The sequence below is a fragment of the Onychostruthus taczanowskii genome, unplaced genomic scaffold (assembly GCF_017590055.1).
Source record: "Onychostruthus taczanowskii isolate IOZ18803 unplaced genomic scaffold, ASM1759005v1 scaffold86, whole genome shotgun sequence".
NCBI classification, from domain to species: domain Eukaryota; kingdom Metazoa; phylum Chordata; class Aves; order Passeriformes; family Passeridae; genus Onychostruthus; species Onychostruthus taczanowskii.
In genome coordinates, this window is record NW_024506552.1 from 2772253 (window position 1) to 2787235 (window position 14983).

Genomic DNA, 14983 nt, shown 5'->3' on the forward strand with positions numbered 1-14983 from the left:
ACAGCAGCTATTACCAATGACACAAAATAATTAAGTTGTGGTTTCTTTTGTGGTGGGATTATGGCTGTATTTTATAATGATATGTCTGTGCTAAGAGGGAGTGTTATGCTTGATTGTTGTGATGAATGCTTCCAGGAAAACAGGACAGGTCTCTAAAGGCAGGTTGTCTAATACTTTCCATGTACATGAAATCCTGTTGGTTACATGGCAGACCACTAATTGAACTGTGTGTTGTTTCCTCTCAGTTTTCTGATGAGGTGATGAGGAGGGCAGCATCCATCTCATTTTTCTCCCTGTTGCTTTTGGAGGGGATAGCTGCTGTTTGTTCTTTTCAGCCAGTCAGAAGAATGCTGAAGCCAGGTTTTCATCTGATTCTTTATGAAGCAATGCTTTCATTTTTTGATGTCTTGAGACACCAATATGGGGTTCCAGACTTTTGAAAGTCTTGAAGACTTTTTGGACACAGATGCTCAGCAGTGCTGAGAAACCCTGGTAGTCCCTGGTTCTTGAATCCTGCTGAATTGTGCTTCATGCAGAAATTACACTGTGAAGATGCTGTGCAATCTGGGGGCCTTGAGAACAGTCTCTATTTTTCTAGTATTTAAAATATTTTCTGTAAGTTGTCTCAGATAAATTTGAGAGTATTGTAGTGTAATGGTGAAATCCTGCTCTTTTGCTCTTAGAGACGCATGCTCTCCCTGCTGCACCCAGTTTAGAGGGAAAAATTTCTCCTGGTCTTAGGCAACAAACACAGTCAGTCCACATGCTCTGGCATTCTCCTGGAGGGGCAGGGAGCCCTGTGGGTGTCGAGGATGCTGGCCAGCACTGTCCTGATGCTCTGCTGAAGGTGAACATGAGCTTGCAAAATGTCATGCTAACCTTCCTGCCATTGCTGGGGACCAGCTAGATAGAAGCTGGGGTTTTTTCAGTAGATGTTGATGTACATATGTTGGTGTGTCAGGGGAAAAAAAAATCTTTTCAACTATATGTAGTGTTAAGCCTTAAGGCTGAAGCTTTTTTTGTTTGTGTGTCTGCAGTGGAAGAATCCCATGTCACATTTGATTTGTATCTGCTGTTAGAGGTGACATTGTGTTAAATGGTGAACGAGCTGGGGGTGCTGCACTGCACGTGGCCTGTGATGTCAGAAGATGGAGCAGAACAGAGGCCACAGGGGATGGGGTGGGGGGACAGCTCAGCCTTGTGTCCATTGCCTTGATGGCTGCTACCACTCTTCTTCACCAGGAGCACCCAGGAAGGGGAGGGGACCAGCACAGGAAATTGGGATGCTGTCTGCTGGTGGCAAAGGCCTCTGAAGGAGGAAGAAGAGATACTGGGGCTTGGTTGGGAGGTTAGATGTCCAACCTTGATAAGGCAAGAAACTTCAGTGGGCAGAAGGTGTATGTGTGAACCATGGAAATGCTTTTGGAGCGTGCTTGAGTGAGCAGTCAGTGAGCAAAGTTTTTTGCTTTGTGTCAGTGCAACACAGCAGGTCCTGGATGCAATGGGAAGCCTTAAGGGATATGGTAATTAAGTAACTAAGAACTAAGTAATAAAAATAATAAGAGTGTTACCAGCTTCATTGTGCATAGGCAGGCAGCAGGGAATATGGGTCACACAGTGTGAGCTACCCAGAAATAAAATCCAGGTCTGTTAATGCCTCAGGCCTCTCCATAAACATCAGACTGTGACTCTTTCCTTCAGCACAGCTTGGATGGGAAAGAATTTCCATTTTAGGTGGAAGATGAGGCTCTGCTCAGTCCAGGTGCTAATCATGTTTTCCTGCTGTTTGCCTTTGCCAGGTGCAAGTTCTTCAGCCTCACAGAAACCCCTGAGGACTACACCATCATAGTGGATGAAGAGGGCTTCCTAGGTAAGTGTCAGCACGTGCCACTTCGGTATCCAGCATGGGGTGGATCAGGAAAACATGTCATCTCACTGAGACTGTAAACCAAAATGTTTGTAAAACAAGTCTGTTTGTAAATGCTGGTAGTACAGCTCTGAAAGGTGCTTTGATCACTTGAGCACGCTGTCTCTGCTGCCATGCTGTACAAGGCAATTCAGACATGGAATATGAATATATTTGAATGCTGGGAGAGGATCACACACAAGTCTTAAAGAGTAGTTTAAGCAGGTTTGAAAAAGCAAAACCCTCTGCGTATGATTGCATTAAAATGAGCTGGCCTGTGTCCCCAAGCCTCCATAAGTATACCACATCTTGCATTTCCAGCTTCTGTGAACCCCTGTCTTTGAAAGGAGCACTTGTTTGTGTCATCCCTACAGCCTGCACAATGCTGTGGAGTTGTGACTGGGCTCCTTTGGCACATCTGTGTAAGCTGTGATTTATCCCCCTTTCTTGCACCCAGCTTTCCCTGTACTAAGTGTGCCATCTTTACCTGGGGTGACTGAAGAGGTCAAAGGTGGAGTTGGTCATATGTCACAGAAGGTGGTTGGCATGTGCTTGAGAGCTGCAGATTCTTGGCATTGTGCAAGAGCTGATGTAGAGAATGGTTTGGCTTTGTAAATGGAAATAGTTTGTAATAACCTTTATCATGTGTGGAGGTTTTGTTTGTAACGGTGTTATTGAGTTGAGGGAATGAGGAAGTGTTGGGCAGCTGTTATTATTTTTGTTCTGTTACTCTTTCTGTGTTTGGAATTAAAAGTCTACACATTTTGAGGTCAGAGAAAATTCATTAAAATATGAAAAAAGAGTATTTCATTCCTGAATAGGAATTACCTCTTGTGACACTGTAATATTCAATGGTTTTGTAATATACAAACTACAGGAGAAAATTTGAAACTACAGCATCTTTAGTACAGAGTTTTATGATCAGTAACCTTGCTGAAGCTGGCCCTTTTCTGCTTCAGGAATACTCACAAACATGATAGAACAAGATACATTTTAGACCAGTACACTGGTACCTGAAGACTTTAATAAATTAATCACTAGGCTGAGAATGTTGACTGGATCTTCACAGCTGTATCTGTTTATAATTTGGGAGTTTTGAGGTTTGATTGAAAGTCTATGCCATGTACTTTTGATCCCAGAAGAGGTGACAGAGGGTTCTGCTGCCAGAGTGTCCCATGTTGTATTTTTTAAGGGGCTTGTGCACAAGAATTTTACTTCCAGTGGTAGTATCAGCTTTTTTGTTATCAGTGGCAGCTGAGGAAAATCAATTCTAATTTGCTTTTGCCATGACAGTAGGATGCAGAGCCTCCCTCTAACAGCTTCATTTTAAGTGAAGGCTCACGGAGAAGGAGAAAGTTCCTGGATTATTTTTTAAGGGGCACAGCAAGAAACCCAGGGATTCTCATTCTTGGGAGGGAGTCTGTGTCACTGAACCTGCAGGTGGGATGTTCCAGGGGCTTGCTCATCTCCAGCACTGTGTCTGTGACTGACATCCATGGCACTCATTTCTCTGCCCAGCTGGCATGACACAGATTTTTCAATTCAGTCACTGGTGACAAGCTGAATTGGAACCACCCCTGGAGTCTCCAGCAGCCACACTGCTGTTTATCTCTCTGGAAGTTATACTACTTGAAACAAAGGTGAGCTCAAGCAGTGGTCTGGCTCATCCATACTGAGGGACTGTTGCACTGTGTGCCATTGGTTGTGCTCAGAGCAAATCCCAGGTCTGGCACAACCACTGTCCCAAAGAAGCTGCACATCCCAGGTTATCTTGTGAACCAGGCAGTGCTGCTGCAATTCAAAGCAGCAGTCCTCGTTGCCTTGGCTCTCTCTGCCACCTGAGCTTGGTGCTGAAAGTCACAGTGCCCACCTACCTTCCTGTGGCTGTGGTTTGGGGACAGAACAACCTGGTTTTTTTTCAAATACACTGTGTGCAGTTGGGCTTCTAAAGCAGGGCTTTGCAGGAGACAAGATCAACTTCCAGGTAGTGCATGGGAAGGAGGGAGTATGCTAAGGCCATCCTCTGCTACAGCATGGTGTGGAAGCCAGGTGCAAAACCCAACCTAGTAGTAGTGTCACAGGGCTGCTGGCTTCATCACCTTTTCTGTGCTTTGCCTTCTAAGTGATGATCTGCTGGTGAGACCTGTATACATCACATCCTGCTAACTCTTCTGTCACAGCCCCCATATCCTTTGGGTTTGTGTCCAGCCCATGTTCTTCTTTATGAATTGTCAACACCACATCCAAAGCTTCATCTCAGGGTTAGCCCTGCGTGCTGTTCCATCCCTGCTCCTCAATTCAGTGTGGTGTAAGTTTTTCATAGTCTGGAGAAGTCCAGGAGAAGTCACAGTCTAGCTAGAAATGTCTCAGTAAGAAAAAGTTCACTTTGTATAGCCCCTAATCAGCACATGGACTTGAACAGAATCAAAATCTCTGAGTTGCAGCATCCCACCTTCTTGCAAAACAGCACCAATTATGTCTGCCTCGAGTGCATCAGCTGCCTCTTGTCCTGAGTAGTGAAGTGCCAAATTCAGCTCAAGAATTACAGGGTAGATCTGCACCTTTGATGAGCAGTTCAGATAGCAATTCCAACAGTAAATGACTTCCTTTTTCTTTTCAGGTAACTTTTTTTCTTGCAGTGCTTAGCAAACTCAATGTAAGTCTCTGAAGGATAGGTTTTTCTGGGTGGGAAATGAGAACCTTTCTTTCTCAGGCGCATGTATGAATTCCTGCTGCAGCAGCAATGAGAAGGTTCTGTTAGCTGGCATCTTCCATGATAGCCAGGCCCTTTCTCCTGCACATCACAAATACCACTGATGGGAAAAGAGCAGGCTGAAGACACACCAGCACTTTTATCAGTCCTTGAGGTTAACACTTGAAACATACTGACATGCAGTAATCATTCCTAACTACTTTGTCAAAAAATAATCCCTAGGCTTGTTCCACCGCGAGCAGCAAGTTGGGGTGGTAAAGCAGTCATTCTTTTTTCTCCCCAGAAAATGTGCACAGTGCAATGCTTAACCTGCTTAAGCATTCATCATACTGAAAGGGAATGGCTGCAGCCTAATTATTTGCTTTTATTCCCTGGTGGTGAGGTGGGGATTATATTTGCACAGAACCTTGTTTGTTCCAGTGGCTGTTTCTTGGGCTTTGGCCTGCTAATGAGAAAGAATTTTATTCAGCAAATAACCCAGGGAACTGTGCGCAGAAATCTCTTTTCCTGGCTGATACAGAGATGAACTAGGAGGAGAAGTTTGACCATGGACCCTCCTGCATGAAGACAAATATCTCAGGTAGTGGGGTGCTTGGATAGCCATGTATGGTCCTGGCATTTATCCCCCTGCTGCACAGCCAGCACATGGCAGAAAGGTGGAGTGGCTGCTGCTCCCTGAAATACAGGAATATTTGTTTGGCTGGTGTGCTTTTTCCCCCAAAGTTTGGCTGAAAGCAGGAGCTGTTAGTGCCTGTGCAGATATGCCCCAGCCCTGTGTTCTCTGCATGGTCTGTTCCTTTTTCAGAGAGCAGCAAGGACACACTCGCTCTCTCTGGGCAGCTGCATGAACAGACCTTCTAGCCTGTGGGCGTGCTGGTTCCAGTGGTCTCTGTTCATCAAAGGTTTTAGCTTTTACACACTGAATTGAAACACATGGCTTCACACCTGGAGGTAGCCATCATCTTGGAAACCCTGTTTATATGCACTGGGAACATCTGCATAAGTGGGGCCTGGGACAGTCTGTCACCCAGGTGAAGCTGTCCTGAAGATGGATTATTGTAAAGCAACGTGTTGCTAACATTTTCAAGGTGAGGTTACTGGCTTCCCAGCCTTGGCACCTGGTTGATGTCCCTTGCATGCAATCAGCCATGTATGCAGTGAACTTTGAAGATACTGAAGAAGGGAAAAAGAAATCAAGTGCTAGAGTCAAGGGAGGAGTGAATCACTGTGATTTTCAAATTGGTAAATGTGCATATTCTAGGTTCAGGAAAATTTGGGGTGAGGGAAACACATCACCTGCATGTACTCTGGTCTTCTTTCTCCTAGAACTGCCCAAGCTCATTTCATGTAGATTACTGTAGGCAGCAGACCTTACGTCCTAGGTGATCTCTTCTGGATCAGAACCAGAGAGGTTCCAAACCAAAGCTGTTTCACTTCAGTACTGAAGCAACATTGTTCTGAGATGCAGATCTACTGTGCAAACACAGAGCAAGACTCTTGGTCTCCTCACACTGAGGTTTATCTCCAAGATGGGCATGACAGTCCTTCCTTAAACCTTCTTTGGCTGCCTAATCTGGCTGGTAACTTCTCTAAGGCCAGAAATCCATTCACTGACACAGTTTCTAGGAGGAAATTCTTATTCTCAGCTCATACTTCATAATAAATTGTCCAGTAGATTAAAAATAATGGAACTATTTGAACTAACTCAGCTAGTTATAGTGGCAGAAAAAATCTCATTCTAATAAGAAAAGGATAAAAATGAAAAAAACATCTTGCTGTCAGTGCTTTGTTTTGATAACCATCATCGTCAGACAACCCTGTCTGATCTTGGATTCAGGACCATCATATACTTTAGTACCACACTGAGTTCCTATTTCAATAACATCAAAATGGTAAATTGCTTTCAGTGTCCTCTCTCTTTTCCTGTATATAAACTGGATGAAAAAACAGTTTATAAATAAGTCCAAGCACAGAGCCCATCTAGCTAAGAGCAATCTTTATTTAAGAGGGAAGCAAGCTAATAATTGCATCTGGTTTTCTGAATATTCCTTCAATAACTATTTTTTATTTAATTTTTGATTGCCCAGTGACTAGGCCTTTGTATCTGAGGCACAGTGGCATAAGTTGCTTGCTGACATTTATAGTGTTAGATTCCTCCCCCAGACGGCCAGGAGTGCCTGTGGTTGCTAGGCAGAACGTGTTTTTCTCTACGAAACACTTGTACAATCACTCTCTTCTGATCTCTGTATTGGCTAGACTATGCTTTGTCTAGGGTTTTTAGGTTTTTAAGTAATGTGATATTAATGACCTAAATTCAAATTAAAATGTGGGGATTTGACTATTGCCTTATTAGAAATATGTGCTTGGTTGGGGAGGCTTTTCCTGCAATGCATCTCTGCTGATATAGATCAATAAACATTTTGGAGTCTGTGATTATGCGGGATTTCTGCCCTCTCCTAAGAGGCAGTAGGGTTTGGTGGTTAAAGTTTTTGGGGGAAGGGAGGAAAATGAGAAATATATAATATTCCAAGGTCTGCGTTGCGTCACATGGGGAAAGGAGCACTTCTTAGAGCTCGTATGTGAGTGGGTTTGCAAATTTTGACAGCATATATTATTCCTTATGTTTGTAACCTGACACATAAAGTCTTTTGGTTCAGTTTCTCTGCTCACTCCTATTTAAAGAAGTACTGCATAAATAATACATATTTTTCGCTGTTTCCTCCAGCAGATGGGTGTGTATTGATATCTATTTTTGTTTCACAGCCTGTGGTGAGAAAGCCAAGACTTCTCTTCCTGAACCACTTGACTGGCCATGATTTCTTCCTTTAAATTTATTACATCTTGGCTGCTTCCTGGTACTTTCCTAAGTCCAAGATAAATGAGCAGATAGATACCAGGGCTCATTTTTATCAACTCTTCCCGTAAATGCAGGACCTACAAAGCTTTTCTGACTGAAACAATGGAACAATTAATTGAAATTTAGGTTGTTCTCTAAGATCAGGATGCAGCTCAACAGAAAAGTAGCAGCCCTCCTTTTTTTTATTTTCACTAGAGAGCATTTGACCATCTGCTTGTTCCTCCACTGGTGCATTTCTGTTTTTGTCTGAAGGGTGGACTGAAGAGGAGAGGGTGGCTTGCCTTGTTTGTGCTGGAGCTGGCTATTGTCTGCCAGCTATGAGGAGACATGCCAGGGTGCTAAATGTGCAAGGAAGGGCCAAGGCTGAACACATACTCTAAGACCTTTTGAAGCCTTTATATATTGTAATTGCTGGTAAGAATGTGATTCCTCATTTTTCTCTACTTTTTAAGTGAATTTTATATGGAGCACTTTGTGAGAGATGGGTAAGTGCTATTGCCCCCTGTTATATGCTGAGAAGTGAAGCACAAGGAAAGCTGAAAAATCAGTGGTACAAGCAGCAGAATTGAACAGCTTTTTCCCATGGCTGAAAACACTCAACCATCAGTTCCCAGTCTTTGCTAGCTGTGAATCTACTTTACATTTAAACCATACTTTTCTCAAGGTCACGACCTGGACAAGGAAGTGGATTTCCTCCACCTTGGCATCTCATAAATGCTATGGCCTCTAGAAATGGAATCCTCAGGAACCTGTGGAAAAAAACAGTCTGTCATTATCTGCAAACAGAGAAAACATCTCTTTTGTGGTAATCATTGCAAAATTCCAGTGTGCAGCACTCCACAGAGTTGGTCTCTGAGTGGGTTTGCCAGATGATCTCATGAGTGCAGGAGATGCCTCAGGTTTCCCAAGGATCAGCAGTCATTCATCAGGGTGAGAAAATTCCTGTTCCTCACAGGCTTGGAAGATTCTCCTGATCAAGTGAGATTGGAAAACCAAACAAACTTAAATCCTGTCTGTACCTAGACAGAGACTCTCAGGCAGAGGTTGCAGGTTTTGTGTCAAAAAGCTTCATCAACTTTATTTTCTCCTGGTGCCAGTGATCAGTGTTTTCCAGCGTTTCAGGTACAACTCCAGAACTAATGATGGATCAAGGGTAACTCATAATCCTGGTGCAATATGTCTAGTTGTTTGGTTTTCACTAGAATCAGTTGAAATCCTTCTGTCTGACTCTAGAAATGCAGACTGATGCATGTGCAAACTAGCAGTTCTCTTTTGAAGAGAATTTGCTTGATGCTTTGAGCTAATTCTTGTGCAGTTGAAACAAAGAGGGGATGTTTGTTTTTTGATGCAGTATTAAGCTGATGGTGACACACTGGCCAACCATGGTCTTCTTCAGGCTTTTGGACTGACAGTCACAGTCTAGGTTTTGTGGAAGGACTTCTCCAAGGGCACGTAAGCCTTTCTCAAGGGAGCAGCTTTGCTGTTGCAATCACAAGGTGGAGGCACAGAGCACTATGGTGAAGTTCATAGGTCTGCTGCAGGCTTTTCTGTTTCACCTTGGACAAGTCTCTCATTGTGTCTCAGTTTCCTCATCTAGAAACAGGGATAATCCAATTAAATCACCTCCTAATAGGTCTTGTAAAGATTAATTAGTAAACATGTGAAATGCTTTGATAATGTAAAAGACAAAGGCCATTGTAAGTAATAATAACTGAGAGAGTTTCTGTCCCTCAGGATTCCCTTTTACAATGGGTGCACTTGCAGCCTAAGGAGCAAATCAGGTCTGTAGTGGAACAGATTGGAGATTATGGTGGGAAAAAATACCCTTATGGGAAAAGTTACATAATCTTTTAGAAATCTCATATTTTAGCTCTTATTCTTGCACAGGATTCAGCTTCACAACATCAAGGTTACAGTCATACAGTTAGGAATTTAGTGGCTCCATCTTCAAGTCTTGTTTTAAATGTAATTATTTGCTTTATGCTGTCAGTCCAGTGAAATCTTGTCTGAAATACTGTCTTTTCTAAAAAAAAAAAAAAAAAAAAAAAAAAATTTTTTTTTGCTACTTTGTTTGAAAATGCAGAAGGAATTGTAAATGTGAATCCAGCTGCATTGTGAATCCAGCTGCATTGGTTCTTCTTTTGATATTCTTTTATTTCTGTGGGTGTGGCTTTTCAGTGGAATGTGCTACCTGTGTCCCCTTGCTGGCAGTAACCAGAGCTGGCAACATTACCTTTGACTTTGTGTCCGGGCTAGGTCCTCTCCACCCCTGGCTTGCAGTCTGTGAGCAAAGCCTTTGCCAGGAGTTTTTGAAACACGGGAAAGTTTTGTCAGGAAGTGGGAAATCTGCTGATTTCTGCAGTTCCTGTTACTGGACTGTCAGAGACAAAATCCTCACTTCTTCTGGGCTGTGGATCCCCTTTGCTCGTGAAGCAGGGTGAGAGCAGAGGCTGCCATGGCAATGCTTTCCTGGCTGGGAGCAAAAAGCCATGGTTGACAGGCTGGGAAGGACCCAGCTCTTGATCATAGCACAGAGATGGCACTCAGGAAAGAATCCTGCACAGGACAAATGCACCCACAGCCGTGCTCTGAACACATCTTGAGTCAAACTTTTAATCTTGTTGCTTGTCAGTAAAGAAAAAAAAGCCAATCTTTGCTCCCTTCTTCATTCTCAAGAGCAAATGTCAGCTTTTGGAGATTGAATCTGGTTTTAATTTTCCAGGTTTGCTTGTTATTAGTGGTGTGCTATCCTGTGAAGAGGAAGAAAGAGAGCAGCCTGATTTCCTGAAAACTGACCAGAGCCTAACCTGGATTTGTATTCCCAACCCAGCTCTCCAGTGAGAGTGCACATAGTGATTATTTTTGGAATCTGCCTTACCATGTTCCACATTTTTAGCCAAACATAATAACGATGCTTTGTTTGTGGAGTGTATTCATACTTCCTCTCTTATGAGACCTCTGTGAGGTAAGAATTATTTTCTCCCACATACGAGGAAACTGATAAAAAGAAGACCAAATAACTCATTTCAGGTCACATACATACTTTGTGGGACAAATCAGATTTTGCCTCAGCTGGAAGCCCAAACTGACATCTACTTATCTGCACATCAAAATCAAACTTTATTTACCGCTGTATTGCAATGACCTGAATATCTATTCTGAGACACTGCTGTAAAACTGTCATTTCCTCATGATCCTCCAGGTCATCTTTAGGGAGTCTGTCATCCCCCTGTGTCCATGGCTGGGTGGGAGTTGTGTTGACACATTATAACAGCTTTTGTTTATAGACTTGACTTTCCTGTGCAATACCTTTTATTGCTGGGTCAGTGTCTGGCCTAGCAAGAACTTTGTCTCTTTCTCTTAAACTCAGACTTTGATATTAGTCTGAGTTTTTTGTTTCTTGCAACAGAAATTACAAGTGGAAAGCTCAGAAAGGAGGCCACCAGAAACAAATTTTCCCAGGTGTGCACTTTTGTGCATTTCACAGACTGCGCCAGTCTCACTGGAGATGCGCTTCTCCTTTTTGTTTAATTCTTTAAAAATCAGTGTAAAAGTATAATCAGCTTAGCTTTTAGATTGCTGACAAAGTTTCAAGTTACAAGGATCGTAAGAGAAGTAATTGAAATGAGATGAAAGCAGGGATTTCTGTATAAGCATTTCGTTTTGTCAGTCCTTGGTTGCTGTCTTAGTAGACACTTGTAGTGCAGCTCTTTCCTCAGGAGGTGCTGCTGCTTTTAGTAGATAACTTGTTTATATCTTGGATATATGGATATCTTGTTTAGTGGATAGCTTTAGTGTATATCTTGTGATATATGGATTTGCAAGATCAGCATCAGCCCCTCAAGAAGGACCAGTGTTTGTTATCCTATGGCCTGATTGAAAGTGATAGTTTCATGCCCTAGTTAAATGTTGAGTCCCTTGGAAAGCAGAGGGGATGCTTGTCAGAGTCAGGATTTCAGAGCTGGGCTATGTGTTTGTACAGCTTTATTTAATTCCAAGTTACCCTTGGGTTATTTAATTTCCTGACAGCTGCAAAAACAGTGTTCTCAGATAACAATGGTTTCTAATTAGGCAATGTGCCTAAAATGGTAGAATGTTTTATTTTGACCATGACACTGATGTTTTGTATGCAGCTTGGAGATGAGAAAGTTGAGCAAGGTGGACTTCCAGCTTCCTTTGGCAGAGCTATGTCTCTCTTGTGATCCCCAGTGAAAAATGCTAAAGGCATGGCCTCTCCTCTGTCCCTACTCTTCAAACACCTCTCATTGTTTTGGACTGTGTCATCAGTAAATCTGCCTTTCAGCTGGAACCACCTTCCAGAAATATGTTGTATCAGCACAGCAGGAGTAACATGACTTGCGTAGCTGAGGCTACAGAGCATTCCAGGGTGAGGAAAGCAAGTGAGATTTACCTGTAGCTGAGGGCTGTAGCTTCTTGGGCATTGTATTACACTGCCTAGCTGCCCAGGTGTAGGTTTAGTGGCTCATGCACTTAGTACAAAATCAGGCAGTGATAAACATACAAGTCAACTATTCTTCAAAATCATTTATTCAGTTTAGAAAGGGTGTTAGCATCAAGTTATCTTAATTAGATCCTGACATGATTTCTGCTTGTGGGAGGTTTATGCTTTGGGCTGTGCAAACTGATGATCTCTAAACTCCCTCCTGTGACAGCAAAAAGAGGCTGTTGGCAGGTCTGTCACCTCCTTTAATTCTTAGACATCCATTGAAATCTTGAATCTAAAAGAAAATAGGTAATTTTGTTCTGCTGTGTTGCTCCCTATTTTAATTGTTTTCCAGAGCTCACAGCTCTGACAATTCCCATACCACTTCTTACCACTGCAGAACTTTTAAGTTCATTGTTTAAGATCCTCCTCATATAACCATGACACAGAATTGTACCTCTAATAAATCAAATGCCTACTTAAAAGTTTTGCAACTTTAATTAGGGGTTTGCTGACCTACAGAGTTTATCCCTGCCTTTCAGCTGAGCACTATTTATATCATGTCCTGTATCACTGACCAGGGGCTCTTTGGAAGGTTTCTGTTTGGATTCTCTTTAGCCATTTGCTTTTAGGTGCCTGATCCTGCTCAGATACCATAATACAATGAAAGAGAGATTACTCCATCAACTGCAGTGTAAATAACAGTGAAAAATTATTCTCTGTAATAATCTGGCCTGACCCAGTTCTTCTGAGATGCTGGTCTCTTCGAAAGAGCTGTGGGTGTTGGCTCAGATTGACTTGTGGCTATATGAGCAGTGTGTCCTCTGTGTGAGATCAGCAGGGATAGGAGATGAGCAGGAAGTTTTTATTCTTCTTTCCCCACTACAGTTTCCTACCAGTCAATAACTGAGGGATTCCTAAATTACAGATTGAATCTGTATTACTATATTTAATAGCTATCAGTATACCAATCCACCACAGAGTTGTCTAACCCCTTATGAAGCCTCTTCATTATTTTGGTCTCCATGACATCCTCTGTCAGCACTCTGATAATTATATGGGGTTTCATGTGTTGCCTGTTTGCACTGTAGCATGATGATGTCTGTGGTCTGACTCAGTTCTCCTCCCAACAGTTCTTTAGAATCTTTGAGCATCAGCTTGTTTCTCAAAGAACCATCCACAGTGTCTTCAGGACTCTTAGCAAAGAGGATAAACAGAGCCATAAGAAAAATGCAAAATAACAAAGCTTGTGCCAGGTTATCCTGCAAATGTTCCTCCATGGAGAGCTGACTGCTTATTGTTATTTTTCTTAAAAGTCCAGTAGAAGATCATAACTTTCTAAGACAAATTTTGCCTTTTGATGAGCTGTTTCACAATATATCTTCCCCTAAAATCCTATCTGTGACTGCTGTATTACAGCTATAGTGCACTTAACAGAAAATATCCAGTAGATTTTCTCATGGTAGAGAAGAATAAAATCCTAAAATAAGAACACTTCATCCCCACAAGACAAATTGAAATAATTACAATATGTTTGGGTTGTTACCTCCCTCTGTCTTTCCCCCCTCTCTCTATGAATGTACTTATGAGAATCAAAGTTAGGTGTAAGATGCAACGTGCTTCTTCAGAGATGGAATTAGCTTCCTTCAGAGTAGCGTTAAAACTCAGGTTTATATTCCTTCAAAATGCTTCTCCAAGATTTCTGCAGACCATCACCATCAAGGCATAGTGGTAAACATGTTTCCAGTTTTGCTTGTCCATTTTTCTTTTGGGTTTGCGCTCTCTGGAATTTCTATCACTGTGTTCTACCAAAACATTCTCATGTGTATTTTACAAGATTTACCAATCCCTCTTCAGTTCCAACTTCCCCACATCCACATTTATCGAATTTTTACAGTTGGAAAGAACTGTATCTTCACAGTCACAGTCTGCATGTATTGTTTGCGTTGGTTTTGGAGCACATTAAATTGAAGAGGTTGATAAAATGTGAGCGGTGACTTCTCAAGGACTGGCAGTGTCAGCAGCACTGGCATTGTGGCTGCAAAGCCCTTGGAGGGTCCCCAGAAACCTGATTTCTTCATCTCTGTGTCTTTCACTTTGCTGAGCAGAATGCAAGCACTCAGTAACTGTCAACCTCTGGAGCCCTGCTGAAGTAACTGTATCTGCGAGGTATTTATTTCACAGTTGTTTTCTTCTGCTTCCCTGGGCTTGGTTAACATGTTTATTTACTGAAACGCTTTGAGCTGAACTTGTATACTTAGGAGTTGCCAATTTAAATATATATGTGTGTGTGTGTGTATATATATGTGTATATATATATATAAAGCCTATGTATGTTAGTGTATATACCTATATTTGTATATATTTATTCAGGGATAGAGAAGATATTTAAGAGAAAGCATTTTTAGCTCTTCTTTTTCAGAAATCTGTCCTTAAACTCTAGCTTACAACTGAAAAATATATTGGATTTTCACTATATAATATATTTCACTATAAAATATATTGGATTTTTCACTGCCAGGACTAAACCAAGTTTTTCTGTAGCTGGCAAGTTAAAAAAGCAGCTCACACGTGGGCCCTGACACCCGAAAGAGGCAAGCCTTGTAGAGCAGGAATCCTCAGCAGCTTGATGACAGGTTGTGTCCTGACCTTCTGAGTACTGTTGTTGTACTGCTGAAATCCTCAGGTTTTAGGTTTAGTGAATTAGGTGTTTTATTTTGTTTCTTTTAAAAAGTTAGAATTGAGCTTTTGGAGGAGTGGGATGAGAATTTATGCGGACCATCACGTGGCTAAACCTCTGTTGGATGCCTGTTCTTGCATTTTAGCCAGTGAACAAAAATAAAGTAGCCTCTTAAGCTGTGTGCTCTTTGCAGCAGACAGGAGTGCCTGCTCTGATGGATGTTTACCATGGTTTTCCATGCTCTAAATATAGCAGATAGATTTTTTTTTTTTCCCCAAAATTCATTTTTAGAATTTGTATCAACAAATTCTTGACCTAGATGAGTGCTCCCAACATGCCACAATGTGCCTGGTTTTAGTGGCTTGTATGTACCTTTCTCTACA

General features: G+C 42.0%; 1 protein-coding gene across 4 annotated transcripts in view; it reads left to right on the plus strand.

Annotated features, from left to right (window-relative positions):
- The window catches only part of CASTOR2 (cytosolic arginine sensor for mTORC1 subunit 2), a 124691-nt gene that overhangs the window by 59219 nt on the left and 50489 nt on the right, over positions 1-14983 (plus strand). For all 4 annotated transcript variants that reach the window (XM_041425030.1, XM_041425031.1, XM_041425032.1 and 1 more), the window contains exon 2: positions 1800-1870. In XM_041425030.1, the coding sequence (XP_041280964.1) occupies positions 1800-1870 (71 nt within the window). The remainder of the gene's footprint in view (positions 1-1799; positions 1871-14983) is intronic.